The sequence below is a fragment of the Lytechinus variegatus genome, chromosome 17 (assembly GCF_018143015.1).
Source record: "Lytechinus variegatus isolate NC3 chromosome 17, Lvar_3.0, whole genome shotgun sequence".
In the NCBI taxonomy this organism is placed as follows: domain Eukaryota; kingdom Metazoa; phylum Echinodermata; class Echinoidea; order Temnopleuroida; family Toxopneustidae; genus Lytechinus; species Lytechinus variegatus.
In genome coordinates this window covers 14,418,966-14,435,051 of record NC_054756.1, presented here as the reverse complement: position 1 = coordinate 14,435,051, position 16,086 = coordinate 14,418,966, and the positions used below count along the sequence as shown (strand labels likewise).

The following is a 16,086-nucleotide window of genomic DNA, read 5'->3' as shown; positions in this document are numbered from 1 at the left end:
ATCCTTGGGAGTTCTATTCGGGTATGGCAGTCCAGAGGGCTGAACTAGCAAATCAAGTAGATGTATGAGTTATCTCGTAAATAAGAAAATCAGGTAAGTATTTTGATAATATCATTGAAGATACTTGATGTATGAAATATGAAATGCGCAGTACTTTTTTTTACTATGTTAAACTGACAAAATCATCCACTGGTAATAATGAAGCGAATGATAGGTATTGACTTGCACTGTCTATTTACTATTTAGACCTCTTGAGTGAGTGTCAGATTCAATTGCTATAGGCCGGCTGCGGCTGCCAGTGCTTCATGCATTTGGAGGGAGTAATTATGCCAAGTGAAGTGCCCGTTCATTTAACTCTCCTGGGTAGGGTGCAGCACAATGTTGGCGAGTTTCTTGTTGAAGAAGCTAATGCCTTGGCTGGGATTTGAGCTCATGACCCACTGCTTGAAAGGCGAGAGTCAGAACCACTGGACCACGATGCTTTCACTCACCTCACGTGGGTAGAATGCAGAATGTTGATGAGATTCTTGCTGATGAAAACTAATACCTTGGCAAGGATTTGAGCTCATGACCCTCAGTTTGAAAGGCGAGTCTCGAACCACTTGACCATGACGCTTTCGCACCCTTTCACTCACCTCGCCTGGGTATAGTGCAGCACAATGTTGATCAGTTTCTTGCTGATGAAAACTAATATCTTGGCTGGGATATGAGCTTATGACCCTCAGTTTGAAAGGTTAGAGTCGGAACCACTAGACCATAACGCTTTCACACCTCCAAATTGATATAACAGACTCGATGGCAAACAAGTTTAAATTGTTTATGGTTGGGATGATATTTTCATGTTCTACAACCGACTATTTTTATTTCACATATTTATAATCGTCTGTGAATGTATCAGAGCTTCGTTTCTCACCAACTTCTTCCACGAGTTTTGCGTGGAACATACCGGCCGATTCGCAGCCCCGTCCCCTCCTAGTCAAAACAGAAACCCAGGTTATGAACACACCCCTTTTGTTGTGAGATCAAGCGAGGGCAGGCTTAAAACACCAAGCAGAAGAAAACAAAGCGAAAATAACGACCTGATGAAGGATAGCTACCTAGGGATGTTCTGGTTTAATGGACCATTGCGAGAAAAAGACTGGGATTTAGATCAAAATTGTGTCAGATTCTTCAAAGGAAAGATTTGAAAGCCACGATCTTGGCTCGAACGAGAGTTCCGCTCCATCTTGTCTGGTCAAGCAGAATTAAATGTTCACAGATCTTTTTTCCCCGAAAAAATATTTCCAAATTGATTTGGTATAATCAAGAGTAACATGTTGCAGAGCAGTTTGTTTCAGGATTTGTTCTTTCAAAATAATCCATTAGATCTTTTTTTCTCAGAATTGTACTTCATGATTGTTTAAAATTAAATCTATGGAATATGATTTGAGCAAAAAAGATAACAATGGCTGGACTATTACAGCTGTAAGATATCACAATTCTGTTGACACCTCGAAAGACGGTGACCTATATCTTCACTGAGCATTCTAACAGCATGCCTACTTTCCACTCTATAATTTGACCAATTAGGTGCGTGACATTTATATAGACATACAAAGAGAGAAGATTTGAACATGTAGTTTTGATGATTGCCATTCCACAGTTCCCTTTCTAAATAAAAGCCACACCCTTTTATTTCTGCTTGTGTTTTCTTGTTGACAACAGCCTTTGTCCTATATCAAATCATGAACTAATTCTTCACTCTTTGGTTAGACTGATTCGAAATATGAAGTTACTAAAAATTTAGGATGTACTCTTTGCTGAAATTTCTTCCATCCTCACAATGCAGGGATTAGAAAATTATTTATTAGTGATTTCATTTGTTTTGGTATCCATTTATATAATTATTATTAGTATTATGTAATGGTCAGCCCTGTTAGAGGTAAAATTTGAATGTACATTGAGGCCCTGCATAATAATGATAATAATAGCAATAACAGTAATGATGATGATGTTGATGATGATGATAATGATGATGATAATGATGATAATAGTAAGAATAGTAATGATAATAATATTAATAATAATAATGATAATGCATATGAAAATGAAACCAGAAATCATGAAAGCTTTTTCTTTCTCTTTTCCTCGAGAGCAAGACATGAAATATCCCATTAATATGTAATTTATGCACTGTACATTACTTATTGCCATATCAGGAAAAGCTCTCAAAAGAACCCACGAATGAGATTTCTGATCTAAATTCACAACCCCCCTCTGCCCCTCCCTATATCAACCCTGGGTCTTTATCCCGCACTCAGTGCCCCTGCCAATCACTTAACCAGCACTTGGTTTCAACTAGTCGGCTGTAACCATCCTCTAAGTGTCGCTCTCTTTTAATAGTTGTACATCTGTTTGAGTTAGGGTTTACTTTGAGCTTCTGTTGAGAGTGGTTATCACTCAACACACGTCCATCAGGCGGAGGCAGCACTTGATAATCTGTGATGCTTTAACAACGAGAAAGGAGTTCCACTCTTTATTGTCGTACCTATCAGCTTTTCCAGCACATCTATTGGTGAATGTAAATGTATAAAAATGACACAATTTCAATATGAAAAATTGCTCATAATATGCATTAATGTTGTTAGGAGGAAAAAGGAATCTGTTACAGACTGCTGCCTCAATCCACATTTCAAGAGAGCTATAAAAGTGAACTCAAATATTGACGTGGCCAGCCAGGTATTCTAAAAAAAGGGAAAAAACAGAATTAAAGCTTTTAGCATCAAGTTCTCACATACTTATTGTTTTTTTTATTCTTTATTTTTTATTTTATTTTTTTTTTTTTGGGGGGGGGTTAAATAATGACTTTTATTTTAATATTTTCTTAAAATCTTGCTTTCCTCTTTGTACCCTTAAACTGTTATTTTTTTGGTAAAAAATTGACATGAAAATTATAATTTTTAGGCCTTTTAGTAAGAGTTTTTTTTTTAGCCAAATTATTGTGTTTTTTTGGCTTTGAAAATTAAAGTTTGCAAAATTGCAACATACACCTGGGTCATCTTTTTATTTTCCCTTCAAAGTTACTTAGTAACAAGAAAGACTTTAGCCTTTATTGAATAGTGATGATGATAATGATGGGTGATCACTGAAGATTATAAATTAAAGATTATGTGATAATAATGAAATTACCACTTATAATGATGAAAATGATATTAATAATGAACTTACTGTATTACAATTTTTTCCTAAAAAAAAATCACATTTTCATTTGAATCATAATCTATTCCAGCACTAATATGAAGACATAGTAGTGAATGTGAAGGTGTCTGTTTACCATTACTAATGCTAGCAGAGAAAGAGAGAGAGAGAGAAGGGCAAGGGTGGCGGAGTAAGAGCTAATATTTACACATTTTGTGGACAATTTTAATAAAGTGAAAATGTGTCATTCTTTGATGAAAAGGACTGATGTTTGCATGATATTTCTTCATTTTCTATTGTAAAGAAATATTGGTTACTATAGTATTGATCTTCCTTCGTCTCTTTCATAATACACTGAGATATTTAGGGGTGCGTTTATGCGCCACTTTTTTCATGATCTGAATCATGATTCTGCAGAATCATGGTTGCATTATCAACTGAAAATAAACTTCTTTCAAATCAAAAGCATGAAACATGGATAAACGGGCGTTTGGAAAGACGTTTCTGTAGAATCACGAACGAAAAGGTATATAAACGTAATCGTGATTTGAATCATGATTGGAATGAAATTCGTCTAAACCCTGATTTTATGGTATTATGATTCAGGTTTGTGTTTTGAATCATGATTCAAATCTTGATTCAAATCATGATTCCGGCTTGAGGTTGCGTAAGACTTTCTTAGAGAACTTTGAAGAGTTGGAACCCTATCAGTGAATTTAGACTCATATCCTGCCCAAAACTTCTAAACCTCCAAATCCTTTCTCAAATTATTTTCAGAAGTATTCAAATAATTTGTTAAAAATTAGGAATATCTTGCAGTTAGAGATGAAGAAATATAGAGTTAGTGTTTCTTATGACATGCTAGACAGGTGTCATCGCAATAAAAAATGATGCAATTTTTCATCATTCTTAACCCCCTCCCTCCACTCAGATAATTGTAAGTGTTGTTGGCCTGAGCTGCCTGACACTTTATTTAGGGCTGCACTGCGAACCAAATTTCTCACAATGAGTTTTCACCGTTTTGAAGCAATTATGTAGGCATTTACCACTGACACTGTTTTTTAACAGGTAAATGGTTTGGCATTTTTCCTGTATTGATTGCAGCCACCAGAAAAAACTATTTGGAGGAGAAAAAAGTGAGAAAAAAGAAGAAAAACAGTGAAAAACAATTCTGTGTCACAATTTGCACACTGTGAACAAGGAGCTTCATTGGTGTGATAAACTACCTGGCTAATGAGCTTATATGAGTGCAAACTGCGTAGCTCATGGGACAACCCATTTCAACTTATGGCAGCTCTTAGAACTGTGAATGTAATTTTGACATTGTTTTGTTTGTATTTTCCTAGAGACATGAAAAATGAATGTGAGGAATCCGTTTCAATTTAATTCGTTTTTTTCCCCACTGGTATGATATAGGCTTGCATATATTGAAGAGGAATCTATATAGGGTTAAAACTAGAAGTTGAGAAGGATTGAAGATAGAGAGGTAGGGTTATTTCTCTTCCTGTCGAGCTCTATACAAGCCAAGTCTGTATAAATATCAATACATCAATCAGCATCGTGGCCTCAATCTAACTCTATTTCTTGTTATTCTCTGTTCCTTTTCAAGGCATTTCACTGGGCATGAAAGTTACTTATTCATACCCCATTTCTCTCTCTAGCTCGAGACTGGTTCTCATCAGCCTCAGAGTCTGGTCTGGGTCCCCGTAACACAAAGGTTAACGATTAATCGTACACCTGATTGTACATTGTAGGCAATGCAACCAATCGTAATAATTGTTCTACGATCATTGCTAAGCTGTGTTTTACGGTCCCCAGATAAGAAAAATGCAAGTTCATTTGTATTTTGAAGATTATTTTAATTAGCACAACTTGTGGTGAATTTCACGAGGTTGTTAGCTACAAGTAATTTTTAATAATTTTTGCAGCATATTGGGGCTCTTGGTGAAGTATTATTCGAATGAGCATTTGAAGGTACCAGAGGCTAGGATGTTTATGTTCCTTTGTGAAAGGAAAGAATTGTCCAAGCTACGGATGGGGCTTATAACCTAAACTTTTGAGGATAAAGGCCACCGCACACCTTACGAGTTGTCCACGATCTGATATCAGAACATAATTCATTTTGCTCCTTTTCTTAAAATGTGGATGAAAATGTGTCTTTTTTATTAGATGTTCAAATTTAATGTTCAAAAGAATATATATTTTTTTATGAATACAAGCCTTTATTTTGGAGTAAAGCCCGAATTAATTTTGAATTATAGCGAATTGTACAATTGCTATAACATCATTATGAACAAAATTTGCTTTTATTCTAATTAGGATGATAGAATAATCACAGATTTGAACTTGGGTATTTGTACGATGAATTAGAACATTACACAGTAAGATGTTCTATGTCTCAGTATTAGCATCAAATTCTATGATTTTTTTATTCTAATCTAGGGCCGCAGACCAATCGTAAGGTGTGCGGTACTGGCCTTAAGAATGATAATGAGGATGAGGATTATCAGGAGGAGCAAAAAGGGGATGGGAGGAGAGGGAGGAGGAGGAGAGGGGAAGAGGAGAGGGGAAGAGGAGGAAGAGGAGGAGGAGGGAGAAGAGAAAGGGGAAGAGGGAGGAGGAGTGGGGGGGGAGGGAGGAGGTTGTTAATGATGAGGACAATGATGATGATGATGATAATGATGAATTTTATGATAATGATAATTAATATTTACAGCGTATGAATAGGTCCATAATTCAAACTTCAAAGGTGTAGACTCACCAGACTAACTATCCACCACTTCTACGCCAATCAATTCTGTTTAATTATACAGTAGATCTTCATTTTGTCATTCAATGATCCGAAATTTGAATTTTGATTATTTTCAGCAGCTTGAACCAAAATTTCGTCTTGGAACAGTCTGACATCATCCACTGCATGATTGATTTTATAAATTGCTATTTCAGTCAATCATGAATTTCCCTTCTCTGTGGCTCTCTCTCTCTCTCTTTCTTGTTCTCTCCTTGTATCTCTCTCCATTGATTTCATCTAACTCAATCACATTTTCTCCTCAATCGTCATGTATAACCTGTAGGCAAAGGAGAGTTTATCCTTCTCCCCACCCCTTCCTCGTTGCCATGGCAACAAACCCTAACTGAACCCTAACATCCCAGCCCAACGTCTGACTTTGTACAACCTCTCAATTCGTTCTGTCTCTCATATTCTGTCTTCTCTTAACTATCCCTTCTTTCTCTCTGACTTGGAAATATTCTACCCATTTCCTTTCTTCCTTCTTTCTCTTTCTATGTTTTTTCCCCATTCTCTCTTCTAACCTTTCTATCTTTTAAGCCCTGTTCATAATCGTGCACAATGTAGGCAATATTGCAGGACTTGGCCCGTCTTAGACACCATTTTCATTATACTTTCAACAACTAGTTTACTGGAAACTGGTTCAGGAAACCAGTGTGAAAGATCACTTTGCTAGCGTTCCCATTTGATCACCTGAAAGTGGTTTTGAAAAACCACTTTACGTAAAGCGGTCTTGTTGCTATGGGGACACTCAATGGGATGACATGTTTTGCGTGAAATTTGAAACCGCAGCATAGGCAGTCCACATACAGTATGTGGAGTACCGTGCTCAAAATGTGCGAAGATCGCTTCCCGAAGAAAGGTTGTGTCCTCAAACTAAAACCAGATTAACGAGGCAAAGCGATCTTCAAAACTACATTGCGAGGTAGTTTTCTGAATCGGTTTGGAAAATCGCTTCTGAGACCGCTTTGACCATTCTCATTACACGTTACAAGTTTCTAGTAAACTAGTTTGATGACGGCAGTGAGAATGGTGTCTTACTCTTTTTCACACAAGGCGTTGTCTGTTGCCTGCTTAACATTTAAGAGAGAGTTACATCTGAGGTGATTTTGTCAACACTTAAAATGATAAATTGAAATGTCAGGATTAATTCTCCTGCTTTGAGTCAACAAAATGAATTCCAACAACAATGGAAACAGGAGAGAACAATGTCTTGCAAGAATTAATGAATAAAACATCAACCTTTTAGTATAAAATAGATTTTTATCTCAAAAAAGAATTCTGCGTTTATTTTCTCCCAAATAGGGGGAGTGAAAGAGAAATTACTCAAAAAGTATTAATTATGTTCAAATTGTTTATATCATAATTTATACCCTTTTTTGTCATTTTCTGATAGTTGAAATGAAATCCTCTTAACCTTTGTATGCGTTTCATTCTGCTTTTAGTTCTTCTTCCTCATGTATGACCAACCTCTTTCCCCTCCCTATTTCTGTTGGTTCTGGTGTATCTCGGGGCCTTTTCACACGTGAATCTTGAATCATTGTCGGGGTGCTACATAACTTATTAGAAGCACTTGCCCAGTCGGACAAGTAAATTTTCAAATAGTTGGAATATACTTGCCCAAAAATCTATGTCACCTGCCTCAAAAAAATCCTTGGAATTTTTTTACCTCTTGAAAAGAAAGTTTTGCGGTTTTATAAACCATTGACGTTTTTCTCTCACTTTGACATGAACAGATCTACCTTCCATGACCAAAATTAGGGTCAATACCATATCATATCAACCCTAATTTCGGTCATTCTATTGTGAGAATTTGGCCTGCCCAATCCGGACAAAACGCTTGTCCGACTCTAACTTTAACTCACCCCGGGTAATTGGGCTAGTGCTTGTGTAGCACCCTGATTGTAATGATGATTGCAATTCATCTTTAGAATCATCGGTCCTTTCACACAGAAAATCTGTACCGTAATTTGAGTGAAATTTGAACTGGAATTCACCTCCGTAGAAGAATTTGAATTCATGATTGTGATTAACGTTGGTGATGCTAGTTGTTTCACATGTGCTAAAAATTTGTCATTAGCCTTATTTTTCACTGGAATCATCATTCAAATTATGATTTTTTTTACTTTGTGAAAGGGGTTATGTTAGGATCTTTGATGGGGTCTTTGTGGGGTGCAAGGCAGGTGAAAACAGGTGGAATGTTTTCGCATTCCATCATGAATCACAACTCTCTTATTTAATCATCTTCTATCTAACTCATTTATCTCTATTTTCACACCTTTCCTATCTTTCTGTTCTGTTTATTTGACCCCAATCCTTGATTTGTTTCTGTTTTGCAGTTGTATTTCTTTTTTGTTTTACCATTCTTTTCTACATATGATAATTATTGAACACCTTTGATTTATTTTTATCATAGATAACATCAATAATATATTTCAATCATAAAAAAAGTTATTAAATTTCGTTAATTATCTTAATCTTAAGTAAAAAAAACGTAGGTTTTATAGTTTTCGTACAATACGGTAGTCATGTAAGTCATGAATTTAGAAAAATCTTTGTAGAAGAGACCTTTTTACTCAAAAAGCTTTCACTAAACAATCACACTGTACTGCCAAGGAAAAAAATCAAGAAAATCAATATGGTATTGTGCATTGGTGAATACTGAAATCACATCATCATTGTATATTTCACAAATGAAACCTGCATCTCTTTATGTCCATTTATATCTACCATACAGACCTACGTGACTTTTACATAATGACCCAAGCAAACTCCCTTTTTCCTCTTCCTCTCCCTAAATACATCAATAATTTCACTCTCAATCGCAATTTTTTCCATCTAATAAATTGACACTCTTTTCACAGACATAAAACAAACACCGAGGAGGCCGTGGAAGGCGGGGTTGTATTGTAAATGAAAGAATGCATAGGGGACCTCTGTATTTGAAAATTAATAAATGTGTAGTTTTGCTTCAAGTGCGCTTGATTGTATGCTGATAATATGAGATTGAAAGTAATAAAATGCTTGGCACTTGATGTAAATCTCTTTATTGTGGGATGCACTAGTGTTAATGACTTTGATAACATGTTTCTTAATCCACAATATAAAAAAAATGAAATAATTGAATATTGTATGTCATGAAGTAATGCATCTTGTACTAGATAAAATAATAAGAAAGCTTGCAACAATAATACTGCACTACTTATTTGAAACCAATTATATTGAGACATTAGTTGACAAAAATGCAAAAAAAAAGAAGTATAAAGTGAGAAATCAACATTTAAAAATGACAAAACAGGAAGAGTTGACTTATAGTGACAAGTTGTTATTATTTCTTTTTTATGTGTTTTTTCCTTGCTACCATAAGAAATAATGATGTAGAGCTGAGAAAAGGCTGAGTGTGTCTATGATGTATTGATATTCCATTTGAGTTGATATTGGCATTGATTTTTAGCCAAGTGTTATCATACTTTAATTATGTTTGTTTTATGAAGCACCCAATGTTTGCTCTGCATACTCGCTTAGATTTGATGAAATTGCAACTGAAAAGAAGAAAAAAAAATAGGTGTGTGTAAGATGTATCTACCATCTGTCTGATAAAGTGAATCAACTTTATCTCACATTAAACTTTTTTTGTTTTTTTAAACAAATCTCTTTGTTAAGTATAATTATTTTCATTGATATTGATAAATTTAAATATTATTTCACATTTTGGGGGAGATTGATTATAAAAGTATGTGTAATAGATGTAAATGTGGCCCCTGTTGCATTGAAAAATTGATTTTGGACATGAATTTTGCTATAATTCATCATGCATAAAATTAGCTCAGAATTCCTCATATTTGTATTATTTTTTTCGAAAATACAATAATAAATTATATTTAAGTGATATTCTACATTTTGCAACGCAATGTTCCCTTTTTATGTGGCCTTTTTTTATGGTATATTTCAAAATCTTTATTTATTGATAATGGTCTAGTGGTTCTGACTCTCGCCTTTTAAACAGAGGGTCATGGATTCGAATCCTAGCCATGGCGTGTTTTCCTTCAGCAAGAAATTTATCCACAATGTGCTGCACTCAACCCAGGTGAGGTGAATGGGTACCCGGCAGGATTATTTCCTTGAATGCACTAAGCGCCGCTGATGGTAGTTCGTGCTAAAGCCGGGGTAATAATAGCAGCGCTTTGTATCCTCAGGCAAAAAACGCTTTACAAATCCAGCTAATGGTTATTTTTGTTATTATTGCAGTTTATGATGATTATGGTTATCATTCTATTATCTTTATCTTAATTATTAAGATTGTTAGTATAATAAATAATTAGTTTAACTGTCATCATCATCATCAACATCATCATCATAATCATCATCATTGTTATCATTAATATTAGCATTTTTAATTTTCATCACCATCATTGTTAATTGTTATTATTATCAATACTACTACTACTACTGCTACTACTACTACTACTACTACTACTACTACTACTACTACTACCACTACTACTACTACTACTACTACCACCACCACCACTACTACTACTCTACTAATACTACTACTACTACTACTACTACTACCACCACCACCACCACCACCACCACCACCACCACCACCACCACCACCACCACCACTACTACTACTACTACTACTTCTACTACTACTACTACTACTACTACTACTACTACTACTACTACTACTACTACTACTACTACTACTACTTTTACTACTTTTACTGCTTTTACTATTATCGTTATTTTGTCCAGTAAAAAGTGAGCCCCTTAGTGTACTACCAAGTGGTTCCGATAGTAGCTATGCTCCCTCTATAGAATCGCTGCCAGGTGAGCGGGTTATCTCAATCCTTCACCGATTTGGATTTATTGATTGTGAGCATGCTCCATTTTACCAAATGTTATGCATATTTAACATTTGCTGTATTTATTCATATTTTATTGAAACACTTTCCTTAAAGCCCGGTGTATATTATCTGAAGACCTGAATGAGTTATTGTGATAATGAGCCTCTTTTGTTAAAAGAGTCCCTTTTTACTATCCACATTTTACATAGAAAATTTATAGCAATATACATTTAATTCTCATTTGGGCCTTCATTACAACTTGTACCTTATCATTTTAATTTGTGTAGACTGCAAGAATGACTTTCTAATCTAAATAGGGATGCCGCTTTTCAGGCTAAAGTCTGAAGTAGGGGTTTTTAAACATATTTTCGGCCATAGAAAATGTCTTTTCAATGTAGGAAAGGGGGTGTCCAGATGATTTTCAGACATTTTTAAAATCAATTCTAAGTGGCATTCCTAAGTAAAGAAGAGTCAAAGTCAATGGAAAAAGATGCATGTCAGAATCCATCTATATTAAAATCGTAATTAAGGAGTTTGATGTTTAATGAGGTTGTATAATTATTACATTGTCATGTGCAGTGATGATGAACTGACAGTGGACAGTGTTGTGTAATTGACTTGTAATTTATGACTAGAATTGATTTTGCAGATGTTTGCATGCTTCACATGGTTACTGATTGAACAGTTTGTGTTGGACTTTATCACACGTTTGCTGTCCAAATTTACTGAAATAATCGACCATGTATTGATGCTTAATTTACAATATTGTACTGGAATTGTGATTCCATTTCAATCTTGCAAAAGTGTGGTGACCAGTTACCATAATTATAACCGTCTGATTTTTTTATTCTTTGGGAATATATGAATTTGAATTTGATAGTGCCTTTTTGCTCATTTTATTTTTCAAACACTACAAATACATGGTAGTTCATTTGATAAAAAACCAACTTGACAATAATAGTTAACATACAAGAAAGAGGTAGTAGTACTTTAATCAACATACAGTTTAATCAATTTAATAATTTCATAGTTGAGTATATACAAGTTTGTTTGCATATCTGAATAAATAAATACTTTTGCATCTTTTGTTGTTATTTTTTGGCATGATGTTTGAACATGGGTTTGATTTTTGTTTTATAGTTCAACATAATGACCATTGAAAATAATTTTCTATGTGTTTTGAAGTAATGTATAACGCTACAAACCCTAGTTATGAACATATGATTGGTTATCTAACCAAAAGGAAACTCTACTTGGAAATGAAGATCAATATGAATATTAGAACAGGATTCAGTTTATTACCATTTTGAAATCTGTCAATCGAATAAACAGACAGTACATGATAATATAAGCTGGTAGGGAAAACCCACAGTTTAATCTTTCCTCCATCTTACATTGTAAGTTTACCTCCTTCTTTATATTAAAGGGATGGTCCAAGCTGACAGTACATATAGCTTAATAAATAGAGTAGAATTTACTGAGCAAAATGCCGAAAATTTCATAAAAATCGGATAACAAATAAAGTTATTGAATTTTAACTTTTAGCAATATTTTTTTTAAACAGTTGTCATGAATATTCATTAGGTGGACTGATGATGACACATCACCACTTGTTATTTTGTAGTTTATTATATGAAATGAGGTTTATTCAAATGTTTTCCTCCAAGAACTAGAAAAATCGGATTGACAACTGATTCAGTGCATTAGATATTCATTGCTGCAACTTATTTCATTCTAAGGGAGACATATTCACACAAGTATGAAATAATGACAAAATTATAATGATTTTATGTAACAACATAAGAAAACGGAAAGTGGAGATGTGACATCATCAGCCCATCTAAGAATATTCATGACTACTGTTTTCACAAAATATTGCTAAACTTTAAACTTCAATAACTTTATTATTTGTTATCCGATTTTGATGAAATTTTCAGCATTTTCCTCAGTGAATTCTACTCTATGTATTAAGATATAAATATTTTCAGCCCGGACCATCCCATTAAATCACTTTGATTAACTTTGAATTTCAATTCAGTTTTCAATTTCAGTAATTTCCCCCCTATAATATGGAGTAATTTGGCCTTATTAAAAGGTTATATGTGAAAGAATGCATCTTAATGCAAAATGAAAAATTTGCTGAATGTTATGGCCCATATTCTGAAGTCAGGTTAGACCACGGTCTAACTCTGTGCTAAAATTATGGGGAGCCAAAAATTCAAATATTCTAGTTCTAATGTATATTTCTTATGTTTACTATTTTGCTTTCATAATGAAGAAAAATACTTCATTTACCATTCAGAGACAATTATAAACAATGTGGGTGTCATATGAGTCAATAAATTGGATGTGTAAGTTAGATATTTTTGCCTTAATGTGCTCTCCATAGTTAAACCACAACTTTACACCAGGGTTCAATTTAAACCTGAGTTCAGAATGCGGGCCTATACTTTAAAATGTTGTGTTATGAATTTTTTTGGAAAGCATGATGTAGACCTTGTAAATCAAAGACGTAGTATGATCTGTGTGTTTCATACATGTAGCTTTCATGGTCTTTGCTGAAAGTGTATTGCAATTTGTCAAAAAAGAAAATTCAAATTTGGAATTGATGTTTTCTCATGAGCGATGAATTAATCTAAGAAGCCCACTTGAAATTGAATGAAAGTTTAAAGAGCTTTGTAATAATGTGATCACTAATAAGTGAATGGTATCTCTTTTTTTTCTCTATAGGGTCAAGTTCGGGTCAAAGTTCATTGGACATGAACCTTCGTCAGCCCAAGTCCGAGTTCCCTTCGCAGTATTACAGGTGAGCCTATTCATCTTTTGCTTCATTGGCTACTTGTAATTTATGTTTATGATTTATATCTATCCAATAAAATAGAACCTGATCATTTTCTGCACACAGACCGGATTTCAACTTGATAAGTTTGTGCACTTTAATCTGTATTTGTGACATTGGAGATATCCTGCAAAAAGTTTTCTAAAATGGTAAAAGTGCTTATTACCTTGGTGTTTTCTTTGGGGATGTTATGAGCGCTTGGCTCTCACACCTAAAAGACACCTGATGATTTTTGATTAGGGAAGTTTCCTTAGAACTGGTGTGAAAGCTCTTGCCTTAGTACAATATTTTGATGCATTGATCAATTTTACAAAAGCCTTCCTATTGAAATAACTTTTACCATTTTCATTATGCAGTTCCAAAGCTAGGTATTATAGCGTCTTACTTTTAAAAAAATTAACACTGGACAAAGGTGCATTTTAGACTATCATTTATAGGGAAAGGGTTCATAGAATTTTGGCCAAGTGATTGGTTTTTCTGATTATTTTGGTTATTCTTCCTGTTACGTTTGAAAAACATTATTATGCAAATGGGTATCATCTGATCTGAGCTTTATGCTAATGAGTTCATCACCTCATCCACCACTTAAAAATCATGAACCTTGCCCTCTTTATGATCACGACGGGGGAAAAAATAACTTGACAGAAATGAAGGATAGAGAAAAAAAAATGAGATAGAAGATACTCTATTTCCTCCATGGCACGTAGTAGGATTGGTTTTTGGCTGGTAGGTTGGCCGCTAGGTAAGGATTTCTTCGGAGAGAGCAACCAGAAACCCTGGCGCAGTCCTAATCAAGCAGAAATGCGGGCGTTTGTCTTCAGATATTACTTTCTTTGATTACACCGCATCGACAGTGGTTAACCCATCTATGGAAAACATACTGTACAATACTCTGCGCTTGTCCGTCCATACCAACTACATTATCGCTGAGCTAATTGTTTAATTATCCATGATGTCTGGCGTGCGGAGTAATACCTCGGCTGGCCTAAACAGGTGAGTTGCGATGCTTCGGCTGTCTGATAGAGTGAAATCTGGATTAGCTAATTATGGGAGATAGTTTGTAACCTACACCGCCGCTCTCTGTTACATAATCCCTTCATATGATATGAGTACTTAGGCAAGGCTATCTGGATGGGTTGTAATATATCCACATCCAACAGTCTATTAACGCTTCTCTTTTACAGATTAGTGAAGACGAGAAATGGGAAGCCGATAGTGTGAAACCCTTCAGGAATTTAGCAATGCTTTTCGCACCAGTCTTCCACGGGGTTGTCTTTAGAAATTAGCCATATTGAGTGGCCAGACGGCCGGGTGGATTACCAATCAAATTAATTTTTCTGCTTTGTTTTTGCCGGACGTATTTGGTATCCATTTAGAGTGATATGAATTGCTCTTTCTTCTGAATGAAACAGACATGTGATTTTTTTTCAAGGCTGCTTTGAATATTGTGAATTGTTTGGAAAAATAATTTTTTTAAATGAAGTTTACTATTGGCCAGGAAATGTTTTTTCCCCCTCAGAATTTTAGTTTTTGCTATTCATGTGCACAACAAAGACTTTCTTTATATATATTTTAGAACACTGTCATAATGAATTTAACAGTTGTTGTTCAACAGTTTAAGCAAGTATATAAGATCATTTCAAGTTTAATTGTTAATATTTAATCTTCAATAAAAAAGCATGGTTGTTTAAACAGGTAGTGTTAAGTTCATAGAGTAAACCGCATTGCATAAAATTTTATTTTGTTCAGCATTTTTACTGTATAGTGTACAATCTTGGTTGTCTAATGAGCAATCAAAGTTTGAAACTAAAAAGTCAGTTGAATTATTTCAGGGGAAAAGTGCTGGAAAAATTGGGAAGTTATTAGATCTAAAGCAAGAAATTCTGTTTGAAATAAGAATATATTTACTCTTTATTTCATTTTCATTGACCTGCAGACCTTAAGTGTCAGTAATCGATAAATGTACTTAAATGATATCCATCAAAATGAAAAAAGAAATGGAACAAAGAAATTCAAGAAAGATACAAATATAAAGAATACAGGGAATAGAAATCTAATGAAGTGAAGAAATATTAAGAAATCACGCTATCTTTTTAAATATCAAATCGGTAAATCTGCAAATGGTTTGTGAATAGTTGGCTATCCTGTTATTATACTTTCCTTCATTAAAGGGTATTTTTTGTGGACAAAATTTCACTCATTTCAGTCTTTCATGAAGTAGATTCATTATTGCTGCACTGCTCAAAATGTATCATGGACAATAAATCCTAAAAAAAAATCTGAAGAAGGGCAGTTCACTCTCTTCGTCAGAGCCCTGTTGCTTAGAAGTTACTCCTTTGGGCCATCCAATGGTAACTTACTACCATGGTAACATGACCCAACAGCCAATCAGAATCAAGGATTTCTATGATGTTACCATTCAATGAAAA

The 16,086-nt window shown here is 34.5% G+C and overlaps 1 protein-coding gene across 2 annotated transcripts in view; it reads left to right on the top strand.

Moving 5' to 3' along the window:
* The window catches only part of LOC121431094 (eyes absent homolog 1-like), a 77,822-nt gene that overhangs the window by 11,690 nt on the left and 50,046 nt on the right, over window positions 1-16,086 (top strand). Inside the window, exon 2 of one of the 2 annotated variants that reach the window (XM_041628579.1) lies at window positions 13,549-13,624. In XM_041628579.1, coding sequence (XP_041484513.1) covers window positions 13,578-13,624 — 47 coding nt within the window. In that variant the 5' untranslated portion in view covers window positions 13,549-13,577. Of the gene's footprint in view, window positions 1-13,548; window positions 13,625-13,666; window positions 14,651-16,086 lie in introns of those variants that run through there. The other variant, XM_041628578.1, reaches the window with a different exon arrangement.